This window comes from Salvelinus alpinus, chromosome 17 (genome assembly GCF_045679555.1).
Source record: "Salvelinus alpinus chromosome 17, SLU_Salpinus.1, whole genome shotgun sequence".
Lineage (NCBI taxonomy): Eukaryota > Metazoa > Chordata > Actinopteri > Salmoniformes > Salmonidae > Salvelinus > Salvelinus alpinus.
The window spans coordinates 9304784-9326513 of record NC_092102.1 but is presented as its reverse complement, the minus strand read 5'-3'; the positions used below and the strand labels follow the sequence as shown (position 1 = coordinate 9326513).

The following is a 21730-nucleotide window of genomic DNA, read 5'->3' as shown; positions in this document are numbered from 1 at the left end:
GGTGTCGTAAGGGTACTTATGTCACATGACACACGTTTATTCTGAGGTCTTGCCTGACAAGCTGTGAAAATAGCAAGGGATCAGTTAATGAAATAATTTTTTGAGGTGGCTAAACGATTCCAATCATATTGCTGGGCATGATTTGATACCCACCTTTGCTCTTTTTGGTAGGTCCCGGCATGACCAAGGGATCAACCATCCCTCAATTATAAGCATAGCTCGAGAAAATAATGGAACCTGGTTTGGAAGCTAATTTTATGCTTTACATACACTACTGTTCAAAAGTTTGGGGTCACTTGTCCTTGTTTTTGAAATAAAATAAGAAACAAAAATCCATTAAAATAGCATCAAATTGATCAGAAATACACTGTAGACATTGTTAATGTTGTAAATGACTATTGTAGCTTGAAACGGCTGATTTATTATTATGGAATATCTAGATAGGCGTATAGAGGCCCATTATCAGCAACCATCACTCCTGTGTTCCAATGGCACATTGTGTTAGCTAATCCAGGTTCATCATTTTAAAAGGATAATTGATCATTAGAAAACCTTTTTGCAATTATGTTAGCACAGCTGAAAATGTTGTTCTGATTAAAGAAGCAATAAAACTGGCCTTATTTAGACTAGTTGTGCGGTTTTGTCACTCCAGGTTGACGGAGAATTGAATGTTAATTTCTCGAGCATAAAATCATTTTAGAGAATATGGCAGACCGCAGACCACGTGTACCCACGCCAGCCCAAGTACTCCACATCCGGCTTCTTCACCTGTGGGGTCATCTGAGACCAGCCACCCGGACAAACTGTGGGTTGGCACAACTGAAGAATTTCTGCAAAAACTGTCAGAAACCATCTCAGTGAAGCTCATCTGCGTGCTCGTCGTCCTCACCAGGATCTTGACTGCAGTTTGGCGCCTTTACCAACTTCAGTGGGCAAATGCTCACCTTCGATGACCAATGGCATGCTGGACCACTGGCATGCATGGATAAATCCCGCTTTCAACTGTACCAGGCAGATGGCAGACGTATGGTGTCGTGTGGGCGAGCAGTTTGCTGATGTGAACGTTGTGAACAGAGTGCCCTGTGGTGGCGGGGGGGTTATGATATTGACAGGCATAAGCTTCGGACAACTAACACAATTGCATTTTATCGATGGCAATTTGAATACACAGAGATACCGTGACGAGATCCTGAGGCCCAGTATCGTGCCATTCATCTGCCGCCATCACCTCATGATTCAGCATGATAAATCATGGCCCCATGTCGCAAGTCTACCATTCCTGCAAGCTGAAAATGTCCCAGTTCTTTCATGGCCTGCATACTCACCAGACATGTCACCCGTTGAGCATGTTTGGGATGCTCTGGATCGACCTTTACGACAGCGTGTTCCAGTTCCCGCCAATATCCAGCAACTTCGCACAGCCATTGAAGAGGAGTGGGGCAACATTCCATAAGCCACAATCAACAGACTGATTAACTCTATGCGAAGGAGATGTGTCGCGCTGCATGAGGCAAATGGTGGTCACGCCAGATACTGACTGGTTTTCTGATCCACGCCCCTACTTTTATTTTATAAGGTACAGTATCTTTGACCAACAAATGCATATCTGTATTTCCAGTGAAATCCACAGATTAGGGCCTCATGAATTTATTTCAATTAACTGATTTTCTTATATGAACTGTAACTCAGTAAGATTTTAAAATTGTTGCATGTCGCGTTTATATTTTTGTTCAGCGTAATTATAATCTCAAAATGGTATGTACCCTATATCAGTCAACAGAATCCAAGCAGTCTTATCAGTCTACTCTTGGCCTACTTGAAGTAGGCTACACATTGAGAGCGTGCGTAATCGTCCATGCTGAACGGCTTTCAATATCTGGGAAAAGGTTCACATCAGGCAGCAGTGTCGTAAAATGTGGTGATGAGGCTTGTGGAGCCTTACATTGGCAAGGAGAGAAATGTCACCGTGGATAATTTCTTCACTTCACTGTCATTGGTGAACAAGTTGCTTGCAAAGAAAACAAGCCACAAAGTGAGACGGGAGCTCCCACCCTCTGCTCAAAATAAGGAACCTGCACAGCCGTTGTATTCCACAACAGTGCTGAAGAATGACAAGACAACAGGGACACAATAGACAGAAAACCGGAAACTATTACACACTACAACCCCCAAAAATTGTATGTCACCGTGTGTCAAGCAAGTGAAAGTTATGAAGATTTATGTCAACAAGGGATAACAGCTAAATGAAATCCAACTAATGTTATTGCGTGAAGACGCACACAATGTACGCATGAGCTGACAATAGTTTACTCTTTTTGACTGCTGTCATAGCTACACTTACAGTGCATTCGGAAAGTATTCAGACCCCTTCTTTGAGAAATGTTTGTAAATGTATTAAAAATAAACAGAAATACCTTATTTACATAAATATTCAGACCCGTTGCTATGAGAGTCCAAATCATCTTTGAAATGTTTCTACAACTTGATTGGAGTCCACCTGTGTAAATTCAATTGATTGGACATGATTTGGAAAGGTACCCACCTGTCTAATATAAGGTCCCACAGTTGACAGTGCATGACAGAGCAAAAACCAAGCCAAGACAGGATTGTGTTGAGGCACAGATCTGGGGTACCAAAACATTTCTGCAGCATTGAAGGTCCCCAAGAACACAGTGGCCTCATCATCTTAAATGGAAGAAGTTTAGAACCACCTAGAGCTGGCCGCACGGCCAAACTGAGCAATCAGGGGAGATGGGCCTCAGTCAGGGAGGTGACCAAGAACTCGATGGTCACTCTGACAGAGCTCCAGAGTTCCTCTGTGGAGATGGGAGAACCTTCTAGAAGAACAACCATCTCTACAGCACTCCACCAATCAGGTCTTTATGGTAGAGTGGCCAGACAGAAGCCACAGTAAAAGGTACATGACAGCCCGCTTGGAGTTTGCCAAAAGGGACCTAAAGGACTCTCAGACCATGAGAAACAAGATCTTCTGGTCTGAGGAAACCAAGATAAAACTATTTGGCCTGAATGCCAAGCGTCATGTCTGGTGAAGTATGGTGGTGGCAGCATGCTATGGGGATGTTTTTCAGCGGCAGGGACTGGGAGAATAGTCAGGATTGAGGGAAAGATAGATCCTTGATGAAAACCTGCTCCAGATCGCTCAGGACCTCAGACTGGGGCACCTTCCAACAGGACAACGACCCTAAGCACACAGCCAAGACAACGCAGGTCTCTGAATGTCCTTGAGGGGCCCAGCCCGGACTTGATGCCGATCGAACATGAAAATAGCTGTGCAGCGACGCTCCCCATCCAACCTATCAGAGCTTGAGAGGATCTGCAGAGAAGAATGGGAGAAACTCCCAAAATACAGTTTTGCCAAGCTTGTAGCATCATAACCAAGCAGACTCGAGGTTGTAATCACTGCCAAAGGTGTTTTAACAAAGTACTGAGTAAAGGGTCTGAATATTTATGTAAATGGGATATTTCAGTTTAAAAAAAAATTATATATTTGCAAACATGTCTGAAAACCTATTTATATGTTCATTATGGGGTATTGTGTGGAACTTTGTATCCATTCACTGATTGTTATAATATACAGCAAATTTCAACTGAGTTCCGTAGACTGGTCTTCCCTGGCTGTATGACCCTGCTGGGACACCTGTCACCATCTGATCCTGCTAAGACATGATGAGTATAGTGTTGTGTACTGACTGTGCACCATGACAGTGTAGCCTGTAGAGCTGTTTATACCGTGTCATTGTGAAAAGATAGGGAAATAGCTAGGGAAACTGACAGATCAATAACGTTACATTGCTATACCGACTCTAATAAAAACTCACATTGGGATGTCAAAAAACGTCAGAAAATCAGTCTTCAATTGTTTGGCTGCTGGTTTCATCGTTTGATTCAGGTCTAGTGTGATTGAGACAAAAAATAATAGCTAAAGTTAGCTAATGGTACATTTAAAAAAACATATATTTTTTTTAAATGACTACAAAACTTTTCCATACACACAACAGCTGTTAGATATTGCTGCCTAACAGAGCTGAACTGGCTGTAGTAGCTACCGTAATAGCTAGCTAGCTAGCTAGTTCATTCCCTTCAGACAGAACTTCAGTTGAGAGGGGATGAAACATTAGCTAACAGTACATGTCAGTTACAATACTCAGCCCTGGGAATAAATACTTTTTAACATTTTAAGTCAAACAGCAGTTACCTTGCCGGCTACATCAATCAAATAAAGAGTAGCCAGTTTCTGCTCTGTTTGCTTTTACAACTTGGAGAAAAGGTGCAACACGTACACAGACAGCAGCTGCAGACAGCAGCACCGTGCTGGTCTTATAAGCCAGCCTTTCAGAAGCTTTGCACGCCAAACAGCCTACCCAACTACTCTGAGGTGCTTTTTGTATCACTGTGCAATGATAAAGAAATTTTAGAATGTGTGGGGATCATGCCCCCCCCCCCCCCATCCCCAGTGAAAGCCACCTGGGTTTTTGGATGAACTCAGAAAATAAGGTCTGTGGTAAACGTAGGCGTAGGAGATCTGATACGTTTTGTTCTATGAGATCATCTTCATCAGCAAACTTAAAATTTCAAACATTTATGTAACTTAAAAAAGCACATAAAGGCTTCATAAAGGTCATGTTAACTGATGGATATTATTTCATAGAACAAAACCTATAAGATCTCCTAAGCGTGTGTTAACCTCAGACCTTATTGTCAGTGTTTACCCAAAAACCTATTCTTTCCCCATTCATTTTTGCCATAGGAATGGCTGAACGAACAGAGGTAACTCATTTCCGGATTTTAGGACTACAAGCTGGTGAGGTCTATAATCCTCTCTTATGGCCCTCTCAATATATTTTTGATCTTATGCAGCGTTTATATACATGTATGTATGGATGCAGTCGAGATAGCAAGACCCTAACTACACTGTAAGATCGCTTTCCGCTCTTCCGTACTGCGCCCGAAACATAGTATGTACGGTTTGATTCTATCTTTCCCATGCTGAAATATTTGTGAAGGTACACTATGGTTTTTTTGTGGCAATGGATAACAGTGGATAGAATGGGTTCTGTGCCATGTTTAATCGATTGATTTGTAGGCCCCAATTCCGTGATGTTCTTTAAATTAATTGATCAAGCTCTTCTCTCTCTCTCTCTCTCTCTCTCTCTGCAGGTCAAGCACGGGGTCTTGTTTTACCAGCAACATAAAGAAAAGCTCCATTGACAGCAGGAGTGTGAGGCCAGGTGACACAGGCGTCTTGCACCCATTATTTTAGAGGGGGCACGAAGTACGTGAGGATGGGGGGGGGGGGGCTCCGGAAGTCTGAGACTTCAACTGTATCTAGCTGGCTAGCTAAAGCCAACTTCATAAAATTGCTAGGTGGCTAGTATTACAAAGAAACAACAACAACCTTTTTGTTTTATTTATTCATCAAGAAGGAATCAATAGCTTGATCAAATTGGTTTACAAACATACCTCCTGTGAGTCCTGCCCATCACCGGCAGCGAAAATCAAACGTTGTGTGTGTCATTCAAAACTATTTCTTCTCCTCCACTACCGTAGCATATCTTTTGCTCTGTGGTGCACCTTGGAGTGAACCGCTTACTAGGGAGAATGGGGGGTACTCTTTGCGTGGTCCAGTCAGTGTGCCCCCTCCACAAAGTACAGATGACAGATATTTTTCTAAATAATTATGATAAAACGTGAGCTTGAAAATGAAGTTTAGTAATTAAAGGGTAATTCCACCACTTTTTAACCTCAAATTCATTATGTCCAGCTCCATACCAGTGTCTAGATATGTGAAAATGGTGTGTTTCTATGATATCTGGTTAAAAAGATAAGAATAAAGGTCTTAAAAAATGCTTCTCTGTGACATCACAGGGTAGGATTCAAAAGTAAGAGGGAGGACATTTTATTGCTCCCCAAGCCGGTAGACCTTACAGTGAAATGCCTACTTACAAGCCCTTAACCAACAATGCTTTTAAAAGTTAAATTATATTAATATTAGTTATATGAATTATTAATTTATATGAATTATATTATATATTAGTTATATTAATGGGTGTTAAGTAAAAAAATAGAAAATAAAAGTAACAAATAATTCAACAGCAGCAGTAAAATAACAAGCGAGGCTATATTTTGAGGCTGATTCCCTGACCTGTCAATGTTTTTAAGTTGCTGTTTTATGATTTTGTTATACTCTTGTGAATTCAATGGTTTTTACTAGATTACTTGTGGTTTTTCATGTTGTCTGTCTGTAATTGTGTAATGACATGGTGCTGCCTATCTTGGCAGGACGCTCTTGAAAAAGAGATTTCAAATCTCAATGAGCCCTTCCTGGTTAAATAAATAAATATACAGGGGGTACCGGTACAGAGTCAATGTGTGGGGGCACAGGTTAGTTGAGGTAATTGAGGTAATATGTACATGTAGGTAGAGGTAAAGTGACTATGCATAGATAATAAACAGAGAGTAGCAGCAGCGTAAAAGAGGGGTCTGGGTAGCCCTTTGATTAGCTGTTCAGGAGTCTTATGGCTTGGGGGTAGAAGCTGTTAAGAAGCCTTTTGGACCTTGACTTGACTGGTATTGTGCTGGAGATAATGAAAATGAAGTTGAAAAGTGGTGGAATTGCCCTTTAACATCTGAAAAATGTGAGTGGGCACGTGCCCTATGGGCATGACTCTTCTGCCAAGTGAGATTGAGTCAGATCTGCCCTATGGTCAAGGTAAAGCCTTTTGCTCATTTTCAAGAATTGAAACTTTCTTTAAGACCCCTGGCAACAAAGCGGAAAGGAAATCAAAAAACAAAAATGAAACAAAAGTATAAAGCAAGTGTTTAACAGATAATAACAGAGCGGAACTTCCTACAGCAATTCCATTACCCTCTCCTTTCACCGTGTTTCGTGTATAAAAAGACTCATTATATAAATATATGGGGGGATATGAAATTAGATTGTGCCTGGTGACGACCATGCAGAAACTGAGCACCTGTCCGCCCATATCCCTTCCCCTCTGAAGTAACCTGCATGCTGGAGTTTTATTTCCAGTGGTGTAGACCTCTGTGGATGTTTTCCATGGTCTTCTCCCTTCAATGAGTGCTCTGGGAGCATTGCGGCGAGGAGCAGGGAACAGGCAGCAGCTCTGTAATTTTGCGTTCCTCCTGCTTTTGGAACTAAAGATGCTCTCTTTTCAGTTTTTTGTAGATTTATTTTTCCTTTATGATATTTCCAGCCTTGCCTAAGGACACGTTATCTAAGATGGAGGATCAAAAACAATACAAAATGTGAGAAATCTCACTCTGCATTATGTTTAACTAGCATACTGTCTGCGTGTAAACACATTTGCACGTTCAACCAATTTTGAACAAAAAAAGTGAAATGTAGATGTTCCCCTAGTTACTTATACATGGTATATGAGTTGTACATAGTTTATCTATACGAAATATACAATGCAAAATAATTTGACTTGCACTTTAAGTTAAGAATATTCTCCGAACTGTTTTAGATGTAGCCTTTTATACCCTCTTACACGCACACACAAGACACACAACACACACAAACCTCTCCTTCAGCAAGTCATTCAGCCCGCGACAGTGATATTTCATACGTCAGGGGACATGTGTGGCGGGCCCATAACTCAGGAAGTGGGGCTTATGTTCGGGGAAGCCTACCCGCTATAGATACTATGCCCCCTAAGCTTACAGACCTAATTCCTCCATCCCATAACACTACCTGTGCCTCTGTGTGTGGAGGCATGGTATACGTCCCAAATTGCACCCTTTTCACTAGTACACAATTTTTTTTACCAGAGCCCTATGGGGGCTATATAGTGCCCTGGTCAAAAGTAATACACTACATAGGGACTAGGGTGGTATTTGGGATGCAACCCATGATGAAGTGATAGCCCGGAGGAAGAATGCCTGCCCCACGGTAAAACGATCGCCTGGCTGCCACTGCTGCTGAGCTCTCTGTGGACTCGAGCAGTTGGCCAGAGGACAACAGCTGAGGAACCTATCGGCCTAGAGGGCCAGGGCTCTGATGTCTTTGTGCCATGTTAACCCAGCGGATTTACAGGACACAGTGTGATGTCATGGGATATGCCCTGTCAGCTGTGATAGTCCTCCCTTCTTCGCCTCTCTCTCTCTCTCTCCGCCTCTCTCTTTCTGGTGAGTATATACGCAAGGCGGATTGACCATTTAATATTTTTTTTATTTAACTAGGCTAGTCAGTTAAGAACAAATTCTTATTTACAATGACGGCCTACCCCTGCCAAACCTGGACGACGCTGGGCCAATTGTGCGCCGCCCTATTACCAGAGGACAAAGGAAGAAAGAAAGTGAACTCAGATTTGATCTTTCTGCACATGTGGCGAACCATTTGCTTCTGAACAGCCTTTCTATCTGTGCAATCGCTGTGGTACTGCATTGCCTATGTGCTGTCATTCATGGTTTGATTTCATTCATGGTGCTATGTACCAGGAATCCAACATAAAGCATGAACTCAACCAGCTATACTTAGCATTAGCTCCATCATTTTCTTCAGGGACTAAATACTATTTAATCCAGATCAAAATGATTGTGTTGATAGTGTTAAACATTATGGAAATGTAACTGAAATATAACTCAGACAAGGTCATATCACTGCAGCAGCCAACGCCAACCTTCTGTATCAAACAAAGTCCCTTTGACCCCAGGGAGCACTGAGTCTGAAGCCACCAGCCAACCTGTTAACCCATTGACGACTAGACCCATATTTCCTCAACCTTTGTGAGTTGGGAGTACAATGTCACTTAATATTTACATTTGAATTGCTTTTTTCTCTCTGCCATAGGTGAATATGTGATTATGGTGAAAGATGTCACCAACCCACCATTTCAAGGCCAGACCTTACCCCCAGCATTTGCCCTGCTGCGCTTGTTTCCTGCCAAGACCAAAAGTAAAAACAGCCAGACGGACAAAACCAAGAGTAAGTGACGTCCTTCTCAACACGTCAGAGACTTTCATAGAAGACTTTAGAAGAGAAGCATGACACGACCTTCAGCACTCAGAACCTCACAATAAACTCTTCAATGGGACATAAACATGTTTGTTCAACATCAACTTTGGCATTTATTACTTCAAATTGTTTATACATGGTCATGTTTTCAGTATGGAAGAATCCAGACATGGTTTTAGTGACAGTTGTGATAGAAGGGAGATTCACTCATTGATACAGAGCAGCAGAGTTTATACTTTACTGGAAATGCCCTAAATTATGCTAATAAGGTTCTATATGATTGGAAGCAGCCTCATTTAACCTCAAATAAAAATGAGTGAAATAAAAATGACTGGTGAATGACAATCACTCAATGACCAGCATGGCCTCAAAGAATTAGACATAACATAGTAAATGTAAATCTCTGACCCGCCAATTAGTATGATATGTTACATTTGTTATGACAGAAGGTTACTTAAGCCAAAAGGGTCGTTCCGGGGAATGAGTGCCTTTTTGATATTTTAAAGGTCGGCTTTGGGCACGAAAAACTGACCAACTCCACCCCTTTCTCAATATTCAAACAGAAATAGGGTGTGCCTTTGGTGGTTTGTCTGTGTCATTCTGGTCATGCGCGCCACAAACGACGTAGCTAGTTCGTTAGCTAAGCTAGCCAGTAACTCCCCCAGTATGTGTTGACGTCATTTCACAGGATTCGTTTTTTGACTGACGCTGTAGAGATTGGTACGAAAGGGCACTTCTGTAGCCAAATATATTTTTGTTTGTTTTTAAGCATTAAATGACCTGGTATGATGGTGCATTGATTAGTTATACAGTTTAAAGGCTTTATTTTTGCGGGTTTGACCAAAGTAGACCTTTAACTCTTTGACACATACGAACACACGGATATTCATTCTACAGTGGTCGCTGCAGCGTATGCTCAAACCGGTGTGATTAGAACACTTATTTAGAATGTTACGATTGATACAACAGTCAGCGTTTGAGCTGGTTACACTGTTTTTTCACAGAATTGTTTTGGCACAAACACAGTCTTTACAATGTTATGTCCTCAAATGTTCAGACATTCACAGAGACAACATAACACAATTCTCTTCCAAACCCGAAAATGTAGGCTACATTAGTCGTAGCGCTAACTGAGGTAAGAGTGACCTAACTAAAGCGGTCATATTTAGCTAACTCTCGGCTGACAGAAATCATAATAGGAATTAACTAATAGCAATTACTATTTACAATTTATCACATCACGGATGACCTCAACGTTGATCAAAATAATTGCGTAAAACACGTTCTAAAAATTGAAAGTAATCTGATGATGGGTAGTTTATGCGTGCTACCATGTTTGTTTTTTTAGAGTCAAAGATAAGAGGTTACAAGATTAGTTGGGTTTGTTTGCAGTATGCGTGTTGAAGGGGGTGTGTCGTCTACCATCATTTATTTACATCATTCACTTCCGGAAGTTTACTCGAAAGATGAGTGAACCATCCCTTCACCTGGACTGACAGACGTTTACGTGACAATCAGAATGCATTGTATGATGTCAACAAACATGGTGCCACACATAGCTGGCAATTAGCTTGGCATTAGCTCATCATAATCAGTACAACTTTCATATGTGTCCATTACAATCTATGCAATAATTGGAATGCATGACTTGTCGCCAGAACTTGAAAACATGTGAATAAAACAGTAAATACATTATCCTCCATATATACATACGGTGTGCTACAGTGGAAACGACAACATGACATACAGAAACTATGATGATAATGATATAAGGCACTTACTTTGATAGGAACGCACACACGTCCAAAGTAATTATTAGTAAGGAAAACAACAATTAAGGAAATGCGGGTGCCAGACGGAAAAGTTCTTGCAAATTATGTTCTGTCTGGAGATGTGCAAATGTCTGCATACTTGATCTGGGGAAGTGCTTGGGTTCTCCTTGAAGAGAGAAGTTTATCTGGCTCAGTAATGCCTCAAACGTAAATTGTCCGTGAAATGGGCTACTTTTGAAGGGGAATGGGCTACTTCTATGTGAATCCATGAGGAGGTGGAACACACCTCAATTCAAACTGTTGTTAGAAAGTAAAACTTGTTAGAAAATAATTTGAAATCGACAGGTTGAAAAACAGCCTATGAATAATTAGCAGGCAGCGTGCCTTGGTTTGAGGGCTGCCTGGGTTAACTGTCCTGTTCCGTAACAATCACATTTAAGAACAGTGAGTGCATTCTGACATCACGTGCATAAAACAACTCACGCTGGGGCGACCGTTAGAGATATTTGGAACTCAGGCGTGAAGCCTGTTATATTAAAATAAAATAAAAGCCTGTTATGTTAAATGAAGTGCCCTTTAATGTAGACCACATGGGGAATTTTTTTATATAAATAAAGACTTGCTAAAGTGCTCAAATTCAGCATTTTGACATGTCCCTCCGTGAACCGTCTGTGACGTCTTTTTTTCTACCGTCATTGCAAAGCCCTAGTTATTTTGTTACTTTGATTATTATTTATTTCATGTGATTAGTGATTCACATCTGTTCCTCATTTTAAGTTCAACCCTGTTAGGTGAACCAAACTCTCATTTTAATATGGCGAAAATATTCCTTTTGAAAAAAAAATTCTAAAGAAATGTTGAATGTTAGTTCTACTCTTTTTGTAACTTTTCTGATGTTTTTTTTTTGGGTCAAGCATAACACTTCAACCTCTGTTACCCAAAGAGAGACAGGTTAGCAATAAAAAAAGAATCTGAAGCTTGCATTCAATTGCCACACCTTGTTGCACACAACAAGCTTCCATATCCCCTGTCAGATGAGGATTTATGGCTGATTTAAGATGAAATCGTCAACGTTGTTACGTCTACCCTGTTACGTCTACCCTGTTACGGTCTACCCTGTTACTTTATTTGGCAGTTAATATGCAATTACTATAGTCATTTTTTTATTTAACCTCTTGAGAATTGAAAAAGTTTTTTTTCTGAAGTTGAATATGTGCTCTTTATGTCAGAATGTTTTTTTTTTAAATGACCCGAAAACAAACAAAAGGACGGAGGTTAGCAACTAGTTACTATTTTTTAGCTACTTTGCAACTTAGCATGTTAGCTAACCCTTCCCCTAACCTTAACTACCAACCCTAACCTTAATCCCTAACTCTAACCTTAACCCCGAACCCAAACCCCTAGCGTAGCTTACATTACCACAACAAATTCGGAATTCGTAACATATCATACATATTGCAATTTCGTAACATATTGTACAAATTGCAATTCGTAACATATGAATTGTAGTTTGTAACATATCATACGAAATGGATGATTGAAATTCACAAATGAATACATACCATACGAAACGTGATATATCATACTAAATGGAGACAGGTTTACGATTGTGTATCTGAGTTAAGATTGCAACGATGGCAACGCTGCGAGGGATTCAGGTTATTCCAGGGCTGTGTGTGTTTATTTTCACTCGTTATACATGTGCTGAACGGTGTCATTCCTGAGAAATGTTCATTTTAGTATGTTTGAAAGACCAGGATGTCAGACTACTACAGTCAATGAAAAATGAAGTATGTGATAATAATTGGCATGAGAGGAAAGGGGATAACACCATAAGTACTTAAAAATATCTTTCACTCAGTATAAGTAATTTAACCTTGTACCAGCTATTTACAAGCTAATGGGAGGAAACATTTATGGAAGTGTTACCCAATTCTGTACTCAAGGTAGGCCTGTATATTGTTGTTCCACTCCTGGACTGTGTCATGTGCAGCTCATTAACGTTGGATCGGGTCGAGCTGAGAACCTAAATCACGGCTGACATTAACCTTGTGCTGGAATTCCCCCCTGTGTTTCTCTCCAAAGGAACAGCAATAGCTTATAACAGACTGCATTTGAGCCCCTGCCTCGGTTCAAGCGCTCGGCTCTAATGAAAGTAATTGGACTCAATTAGATTTAAAAGTTTAATAATGCACCGCAATGAAACACAAGGATAACTAACATGTGCACTTCACTGCTTAGAAAACAACAACATGTTTAGTAATTAAGTTTTCAGTGTTCCCACATGACTGGTGCCCCCAAGGTACAACAGCAGAAGTTATCCTGGCTCAGTTTTTTGCAATACTTAAATGAAATGTATTCATCCTTGCCTCTTATCTATTCATTTATTTATACATGCATTCGGATAAATAATTGAGGATAAGCCATGACATGGTAAACCATAATTGTGAAATTAAATGTACAACTCCTACGTAGATATGATGTATTATTGTATAAAAAGGGTGTTGAGTTATCTAAATTCAATTAAACATCTGACAATAGTTAGATAATTATATTGGCACTGCATCAGAGACGAGCGTTTCAATTTAATTTCAGTCGAGACATGTTACAGATTGCCTCAAATCCAGAAGTGGATCAATCATGTGATTATTGAGTAGCCAATCAAACCGCACAATAGTTGGCGGTGGATTAGTGACCTGTTTAATGTGTAGCCAATTAGACTGCACATTGATTGATTAGCCCAAAGAGGGGCTAGAAAAGCCATATTGTGGCACCAGCTGATCATCATAGTTTATTAGCTTTCCAATCAGGTATTATGTTCTTGTCATGTCTTTGTGAGAGTAGGCAAATATACACTTAGTGTACAAAACATTAGGAACACCTGACCAGGTGAATCCAGGTGAAAGCTTTGATCCCTTATTGATGTCACTTGTAAAAATCCAATTTAATCAGTGTAGAAGAAGGGGAGGAGATGGGTTAAAGAAGGATTTGTAAGTCTTGAGACAATTGATACATGGATTGTGTATGTGTGCCATTTAGCTGTGAATGGGCAAGAAAAATGTAAGTGCCTTTGAACGGGGTATGGTAGTAGGTGCAAGGCGCACCGCTTTGAGTGTGTCAAGAACTGCACCGCTGCTGGGTTTTTTACCCTCATCAGTTTCCCGTGTGTATCAAGGTCCACCACCCAAAGGACATCCAGCCGACTTGACACAACTATGGGAAGCATTGGAGTCAACATGGGCCAGCATCTTTCGACACCTTGTAGAATTCCGTGCCCCGACGAATAGAGGCTGTTCTGATGACAAAAGTGGGTGGACAAAAGGTTTTCCTAATGTTTTGTACACTCAGTCTATATTGTCCTTCATCCATCCACAACTTAACATTAAAGATAACCATGCCTGGTTCAATGTAATGGAAGTGGATGCTCTTCATGGTTCCATGGTCCAAGCTAAATGTGACTTAAACAGTTGCACGCTCTTACTTCAATGAAAGATCCCTACATGAAGAACCTGCCTGAGACTTGTAAGTTGGAGCCGCTTGACCAATGATTCCAATTATGTGCATCACTTGCCTGCTTTTGCATCATCCTACTGCAGTGTACAGAGGGGTATACTCAGGGTGCGTATTGTGTGGGGGGGGGGGGGGGGCTCAGCTTCCCTGAATGCGGTATTAGCTCCCCTAAATGCAACAAAAGTAAGTAGCGGTGTGCGTAAAAACACTAGGGAAGCCAGTAAAAAAGCCATATTACAACCTATGTTGTGATATTTGCGTTGTTTGCTCTATAACCCATTCGTGACATAGGCCTACAATAACAACAAAAAGGCAAGTCACACAGTGGCGGAATAAATGTAACTACACATACATTTGTTTCATCATAAAACCGGAGAGCAACATCTGTCCAGTGAAGTCCACAAAGCAAATATTGCATGTAACAAACAGTCATATGACCTGCAGCATGGTCAAGCAAGTTAATGTTTTCAACAGTTTACTAAACAACAACGGAGTTACCGCAAGTCAGCACAAAGACAGGAGCACTGCCTCCACTATTTCAGCAGCATTTCAAGTTAAACATTTAAACATCATCAAATCAACAAGGCTATATATGCTTAGTTTATTACACTGAAAACAAACTTAAAGATACCAAAAGCCATTTAGTCCATCAATATTGCTAAATATCATGTGGCTGTCCATGGCACTGATTTTTGTATGTCTATGTATGTATGTATGTATATGTGCGCAAGTAAAACAAAAAAAAAGTTGACTCACCCTACTTGTAGACTAGTTGAATGCCAATGCCATCCTCCATTTCATGTTGGCAAAACGGTCTATGGCTCTGTCATACTGTACACTTTTAGTTTTTGTTGTCATAGGCTACTTAGCTAAAATGCTTGCTAGCCTAACTTCCTCGCATGGGCAACAATGAACCAGCTAAGTTAGAGAGCTAGCTAGTTAACTAGGCTACATATTGAACTTCAATCGTCTCAGGCCAGTGGCACAATATATTAATTTATTGTTTGATCAGAATCGCCGTCATAATCATGGGCCTGTACAGAGAGTTATACAGAGAAGTTCAAATCCCCATCTCCATCCATGGCTTAGGAAAGGGCCAATTTAGCAAACTAGCTACTACAGGATATCAACACAAGTTCCAGACAGCATCAGATACGTGTGCTACACATACTGAGAAAGAGGGGCACTGTTTCCCTGCACAAACCGTCTCCCTGTCCAAGGCGCTGTCCACTCAGTAGTGCTGAATTTCGGCCTCAACTGAGCTCCTTTAATTAACGCGTAGATTTTTCTTTGTACTTGGTCATTTTTGCCAATTGTTTGCCATGTGCCCTTGATAACAATAACCTATGCCTTTATTCCAATGCATTCAATTTATCCGTTGTTTGATCGTTGTTTGATCTTGTCAGTCAGCTGTTTAGGGCTCTCATTGCATTGTTTTCATTGCTTTATTGATGTTCTCTGTGCCGTCCGTGGCCAGAAGAAGTAGACCATTTGTTTAGCTTGATTCTTTTCTATCATTTTGTTTTCTCTCCTGGATCAGCTGATGACTGTCTCCAATATCACTAGACAACAGCTAAACACCAATGCATATCCAATCCATCCAACATTAATGACAGTAGGCCTGTAGTTGACTCTTTCGGTTAGAAGCGTTTGATGTTGCATTGGCATAGGCCTACATTATTTTGGATTTGTGTGCCCATGAGAACTGTTTTCACGGCGAAACATAATGACATTTTACGTACAGGGCATTTTCCGAGATCTCCAAGATCCAGGAATCATACAGGGTTTAAGTTGAATCTTCTAATTCAATTGTTAAATACTTAGTAATTACAAATAATACTGTGAAATGTAATTAATGTAAGGAAAGAAAGACCGTGGTTTATGTCACGCGATCTGTGAAGTGGGGTGGGCCTAGTGGAGGGTAAACGCAACAAAATGCAGTTTAGCCAATGCATCGAAAGTATAGGGAGCTTTACTTTTCACCGCAACCGGCAATCAGAGTTTGCCCACCTATTTTTTTTCACCACTACATCACCGGCTACCGGGCTATTTGGGCTATTTGAAGTTCACGTTAATAGGGCTACAATGTGTAGTAAATTGACTATGTGTTAAGGTCAGCCCCATTTCAGGTGTCCCGACTTTTCAAGCTACCTTTATCAGCAAGACGCATCAATTAATGGAGGCCTAATCAATGGCAATCGCCAAATGTCATTAGGCACACTTTCTGGTTTTGTAAACAGATGTCTATTTCCATCCATCAAATGGCGCGAGTGGACTAACATGCACAGGTACTTTTTGAAGTGATTTGTTTGACAATCAGATGAAAGCATCATGACTGGTTGTGTTCATGCCATATTAAAAGGTAATTCATTTTTACCGTTAAATTACATCTTTACATTTAAACAAATGTCACCCAATAGAGACCCCCCGAATATCATGGTGTAATTCGCACTCTGGGTATACTACGTACGTAGCTAGATAGTACCCATGCTTTTCTGAAATTAGCTACCCGTCTGTGTTCCTCTGCATTTGACTTGGTTTCACAGAACAGACATGTGTGAAATACCCAGCCCCAGGGTTTGTCCTCGTGTGTACTGTACTAACAGTAAATACCAGTATGGTTCACCAAACCCATGGTTAGGTACGTGGTTTTGGGGTCACGGTTAGGCTAGGTTTCGGTACAGCGGGAAAATGACATGCCACATTTGTGGCCTGCTGGAGGTCATTTTGCAGGGCTCTGGCAGTGCACCTCCTGGCACAAAGGCGGAGGTAGCGGTCCTGCTGCTGGGTTGTTGCCCTCCTACGGCCTCCTCCACGTCTCCTGATGTACTGGCCTGTCTCCTGGTAGCGCCTCCATGCTCTGGACACTACGCTGACAGACACAGCAAACCTTTTTGCCACAGCTCGCATTGATGTGCCATCCTGGATGAACTGCACTACCTGAGCCACTTGTGTGGGTTGTAGACTCCGTCTCATGCTACCACTAGAGTGAGAGCACCGCCAGCATTCAAAAGTGACCAAAACATCAGCCAGGAAGCATAGGAACTGAGAAGTGGTCTGTGGTCACCACCTGCAGAATCACTCCTTTTTTGGGGGTGTCTTGCTAATTGCCTATAATTTCCACCTTTTGTCTATTCTATTTGCACAACAGCATGTGAAATTTATTGTCAATCAGTGTTGCTTCCTAATTGGACAGTTTGATTTCACAGAAGTGTGATTGACTTGGAGTTACATTGTGTTGTTTAAGTGTTCCCTTTATTTTTTTGAGCAGTGTAGTTCCCGGCTGCGCCTCAGTTTGAAATGCAGCAAATAAGATTTACATTTTGATTACAGCATGCACATAGGCTCTATTTGTTTTAACGGAATAGCCAGAAAAAAAATTATCCTTGATGTTTCTACAACTTGATTGAAGTACACCTGTGGTAAATTCAATTGATTGGACATGATTTGGAAAGACACACACCTGTCTATATGAGGTCCCACAGTTGTCAGAGCAAAAACCAAGCCATGAGGTCCAAGGAATTGTCCGTAGAGCTCCGAGACAGGATTGTGTTGAGGCACAGATCTGGGGTACCAAAACATTTCTGCAGCATTGAAGGTCCCCAAGAACACAGTGGCCTCATCATATTAAATGGAAGAAGTTTGGATCCACCTAGAGCTGGCCGCACGGCCAAACTGAGCAATCGGGGGAGATAGACCTTGGTCATGGAGGTGACCCTATCGTCACTGACAGAGCTCCAGAGTTTCTCTGTAGAGATGGGAGAACCTTCCAGAAGGACAACCATCTCTGCAGCACTCCACCAATCAGGCCTTTATGGTAGAGTGGCCAGATGGAAGCCACTCCTCAGTAAAAGGCACATGATAGTCCGCTTGGAGTTTGCCAAAAGGCACCTAAAGGACTCTCAGAGCATGGGAAACAAGATTCTCTGGTCTGATGAAACAAAGATTGAATTCAATCCCTACGGTGAAGCATGGTGGTGGCAGCATCATGCTGTGGGGATGTTTTTCAGCGGCAGGGACTGGGAAACAAGTCAGGATTGAGGGAAAGATTAACAGAGCCAAGTACAGAGAGATCCTTGATGAAAACCTGCTCCAGAGCACTCAGGACCTCAGACTGGGGCGACATTTCACCTTCCAACAGGACAACGACCCTAAGCACACAGCCAAGACATCGCAGGATTGGCTTTGGGATAAGTCTCTGAATGTTCTTGAGTGGCCCAGCCAGAGCCCGGACTTGAATCCGATCGAACATCTCTGGAGAGACCTGAATATAGCTGAGCAGCAATGCTCCCCATCCAACCTGACAGAGCTTGAGAGGATCTGCAGAGAAGAATGGGAGAAACTCTCCGAATACAGGTGTGCCAATTTTGTAGCGTCATACCCAAAAAGAGAGGCTGTAATCGCTGCCAAAGGTGCTTCAACAAAGTACTGAGTAAAGGGTCGGAATAGTTCTGCAAATGTTTCAGTTTTGTATTTTTTTATACATTTGCAAAAATGTAATAAACCGTTTTTTTTGTCATAATGGGGTATTGTGTGTAGATTGATGAGGGGGGAAAAACTATATAATACATTTTAGAATAAAGGCTGTAACGTAACAAAATGTGGAAACAGTGAAGGGGTCATACTTTCCGAATGCAGTGTATATATTTGACGTATTCATTGGGGTTCACAGTGCGTACCGAACCGAGGTCCCCGTAATGAACGGTTCAGTACGAATACGTGTACCGTTACATCCCAAATGTTTTACCATGTCCTATGATTAGATGCATGCTTCTTTGAATGTGTTTCATATGCATGCATATGCAAGTTTGCATTAATGTGTTTGACAATGTTTTACATGGCTTGGGAGTAGTGGAGGCTCCTCAGAGGAGGAAGGGGAGGACCATCCTCCTCAGTGAATTGCATAAAAATAAAAATAGTGAACATTAAAAAAGTTAGCATTTTTAAGTAAAACTATAGTAAATATATTCACGTCACCAAATAATTGATTAAAAGATATTGTTTTGCAATGAAGGTTTACAGTAACCTCAGCAGCACTCTGTATGTTAGCACCATGGTCTAGCCGGAGGACAGCTAGCTTCTGTCCTCTTCTGGGTACATCGACTTCAATACAAAACCTAGAAGGCTCATGGTTCTCACCCCCTTCCATAGACATACACAGTAATTATGACAGGTTGGAGGACCTCTTCCGGAAGTTATCAGAGCTCTTGCAGCATGAACTGACATGTTGTCCACCCAATCAAAGGATCAAAGCATGAATCTAGTAGCATGAATCTAGATCGCACAAGCTACAGCTAGCTAGCACTGAAGTGAATAAATTGTAGGTAAGTAGTTGACTCAAAGAGAGAGAAATACAATAGTTGAACAGTTTTGAACAAATTATTTACTTATAACATTAAGGAGAAGCAGGAGAGAGAGAGAGCTAGCTACAGTATATTTGGTTGTATTTTTTTTCACTTTGACTTAGCTAGTTTAGCCTACTTGAACAGAGAGGGATGCTGTGTTAGCTAGCTAGCTATGGCTTTCCAACACTGGAACTCTTCCAAGTCAGGGTAAGATTTTGGTTTTATTAATTTATTGCCACTGGGGCCAACCGGTGTAACTACGAGGTGGCAGGTATCCTAGTGGTCAGAGCGTTGGGCCAGTAACCAAAAGGTTGCTGGATCGAATCCTCGAGCTGACAAGGTAAAAATCTGTCGTTCTGCCCCTGAACAAGGCAGTTAACCCACTGTTCCCCGGTAGGCCGTCATTGTAAATAAGAACTTGTTCTTAACTGACTTGCCTAGTTAAATAAAGGTTAAATAAAAAAAACTGCTAAACTGCTAATGCAGCTAGCTAGTTTACCCTATTCAAACAGAGAGGGGTGCTATGTTAGCTAGCTGGCTATGGCTACCCAACACTGGAACTCTTCCAAGTCAGGGTAAGATTTTGGTTTTATTAATTTATTGCCACCAGGGCCCACCGGTGTAACTGCTAAACTGCTTTCTGACTGTACCTATTGTACTGTATGATTGTAGTGGGTTTACTAATGCGTTAGTTCTAGTAGTTCTTGTTGACTATGACATGACAACAATGTAGGCTGTGTGTAGCGGTCAGGATATGAAGGTTTGGCTTGGAAAGTTTTTCACTGATGTCCACAAGCAAGGGAAAAGGTGAGGAGACCGCGTAGATAGTTGCGAAAATGAATGATATATACAACGAGCAAATGTATCATGCTGTTTTTATGTGGCTGCATTGAAAGTGTAGTGTTTGCTTGTGATCAGGGTGAATTCAGTCCGGCGATTCTGTTGATAAACGTTTCTTAAACAGAAGAAACGGAACAAAATGGGGATAAACATACCTGAATTTGTCCAATGGAAACTCTCATTTGCAACTGTTGGACTAATGATTACACCCTAGATCAGCTAGATGCAGGCAAGAGTGTGCAAGGCGGTATTGAATGTGTCACTGTCTGTCACCTTGATTACTCAAAATTATTTTGACCTGTGCACCTGCTTTGTAAACTTTCTTTCATAGGCTAGGTTGTAGCAACCTCATGATGGGTGAATGGAATATGAATAACAGCCATCCAATATGCTGCAATAGAAATAAGGCCATGCTCATAAAAAAATTATCATCCTCCCTCATCTTAAACGGCACCGACCGCCACTACTTTGGAGCATTGGGAGTACCTTTGGCTATGGGCTTGTTAGCTGCTGCTCATTTTTTCCAGAACTGTGTTTTTTTTTAAAGACGCTTTAAATTCAATGTGTTATTATTATTATTATTAGCTGTGGTGTATGCTGCTGCTTGGTTTGTTTTGAAGCCTGTTGCTGTGTGGTTTTGACATTTGGTTGTTGTGTTCTGTCTTGGATCTCAAGATTATGTGTTAGATGCTCGTTTCAGTAAAGATCAGGCCTGCTTACTTTAAGGAGCACAGACAACACCCCCTGTTGGAAAGGTACTAGGTAGTACACATAATTACAAATTCTTCAAATCAGTTTTTTTGCTCAAATCTAAATCCTCTTGGAAAGGTCTCTGTGTAGTCGTGGATGGCTAAGCTTTCACACCACATTCACTCTGTCACATTTAGAGTGTAGCCTTGTGTACAGCCATTATATACAATCAGCAACTTGCCTCAAATTATATCTGCATTTAGACGTGGATTTTATACAATCGCTCTAGATGTCAAGCCCCAAAGGTACATTAAAGCTTTGTTCACACTGGCAGTTTGAAGTGACTCAAATAAAATAAAAAATGCATATCCGAATCAGATCTTTTTCCTGCAGTCTGAACAGCCAAAAAGCACATGGAATCGGATATTTCAAGCCACATTTCAAACCACCTTCATAGGAATTGTTGTCACCTTAGCTTGCTAGTTGCTACACAACAACTTCTGAGTGAGAGGAAACACGAGCACCATCACCAATCATTCTATGCCACTGCACACACACCCACCACAATTAGCATG

At 41.2% G+C, this 21730-nt stretch overlaps 1 protein-coding gene across 3 annotated transcripts in view; it reads left to right on the top strand.

The window, feature by feature from the left end:
• LOC139542078 (MORN repeat-containing protein 1-like) overlaps nucleotides 1–9326 on the top strand; it is an 84440-nt gene extending 75114 nt beyond the window's left edge. For all 3 annotated transcript variants that reach the window (XM_071347098.1, XM_071347097.1, XM_071347096.1), the window contains 2 exons: nucleotides 5179–5249; nucleotides 8834–9326. In XM_071347098.1, coding sequence (XP_071203199.1) covers nucleotides 5179–5249; nucleotides 8834–8976 — 214 coding nt within the window. In that variant the 3' untranslated portion in view covers nucleotides 8977–9326. The remainder of the gene's footprint in view (nucleotides 1–5178; nucleotides 5250–8833) is intronic.
• The last annotated feature ends 12404 nt before the right edge of the window (nucleotides 9327–21730 follow it).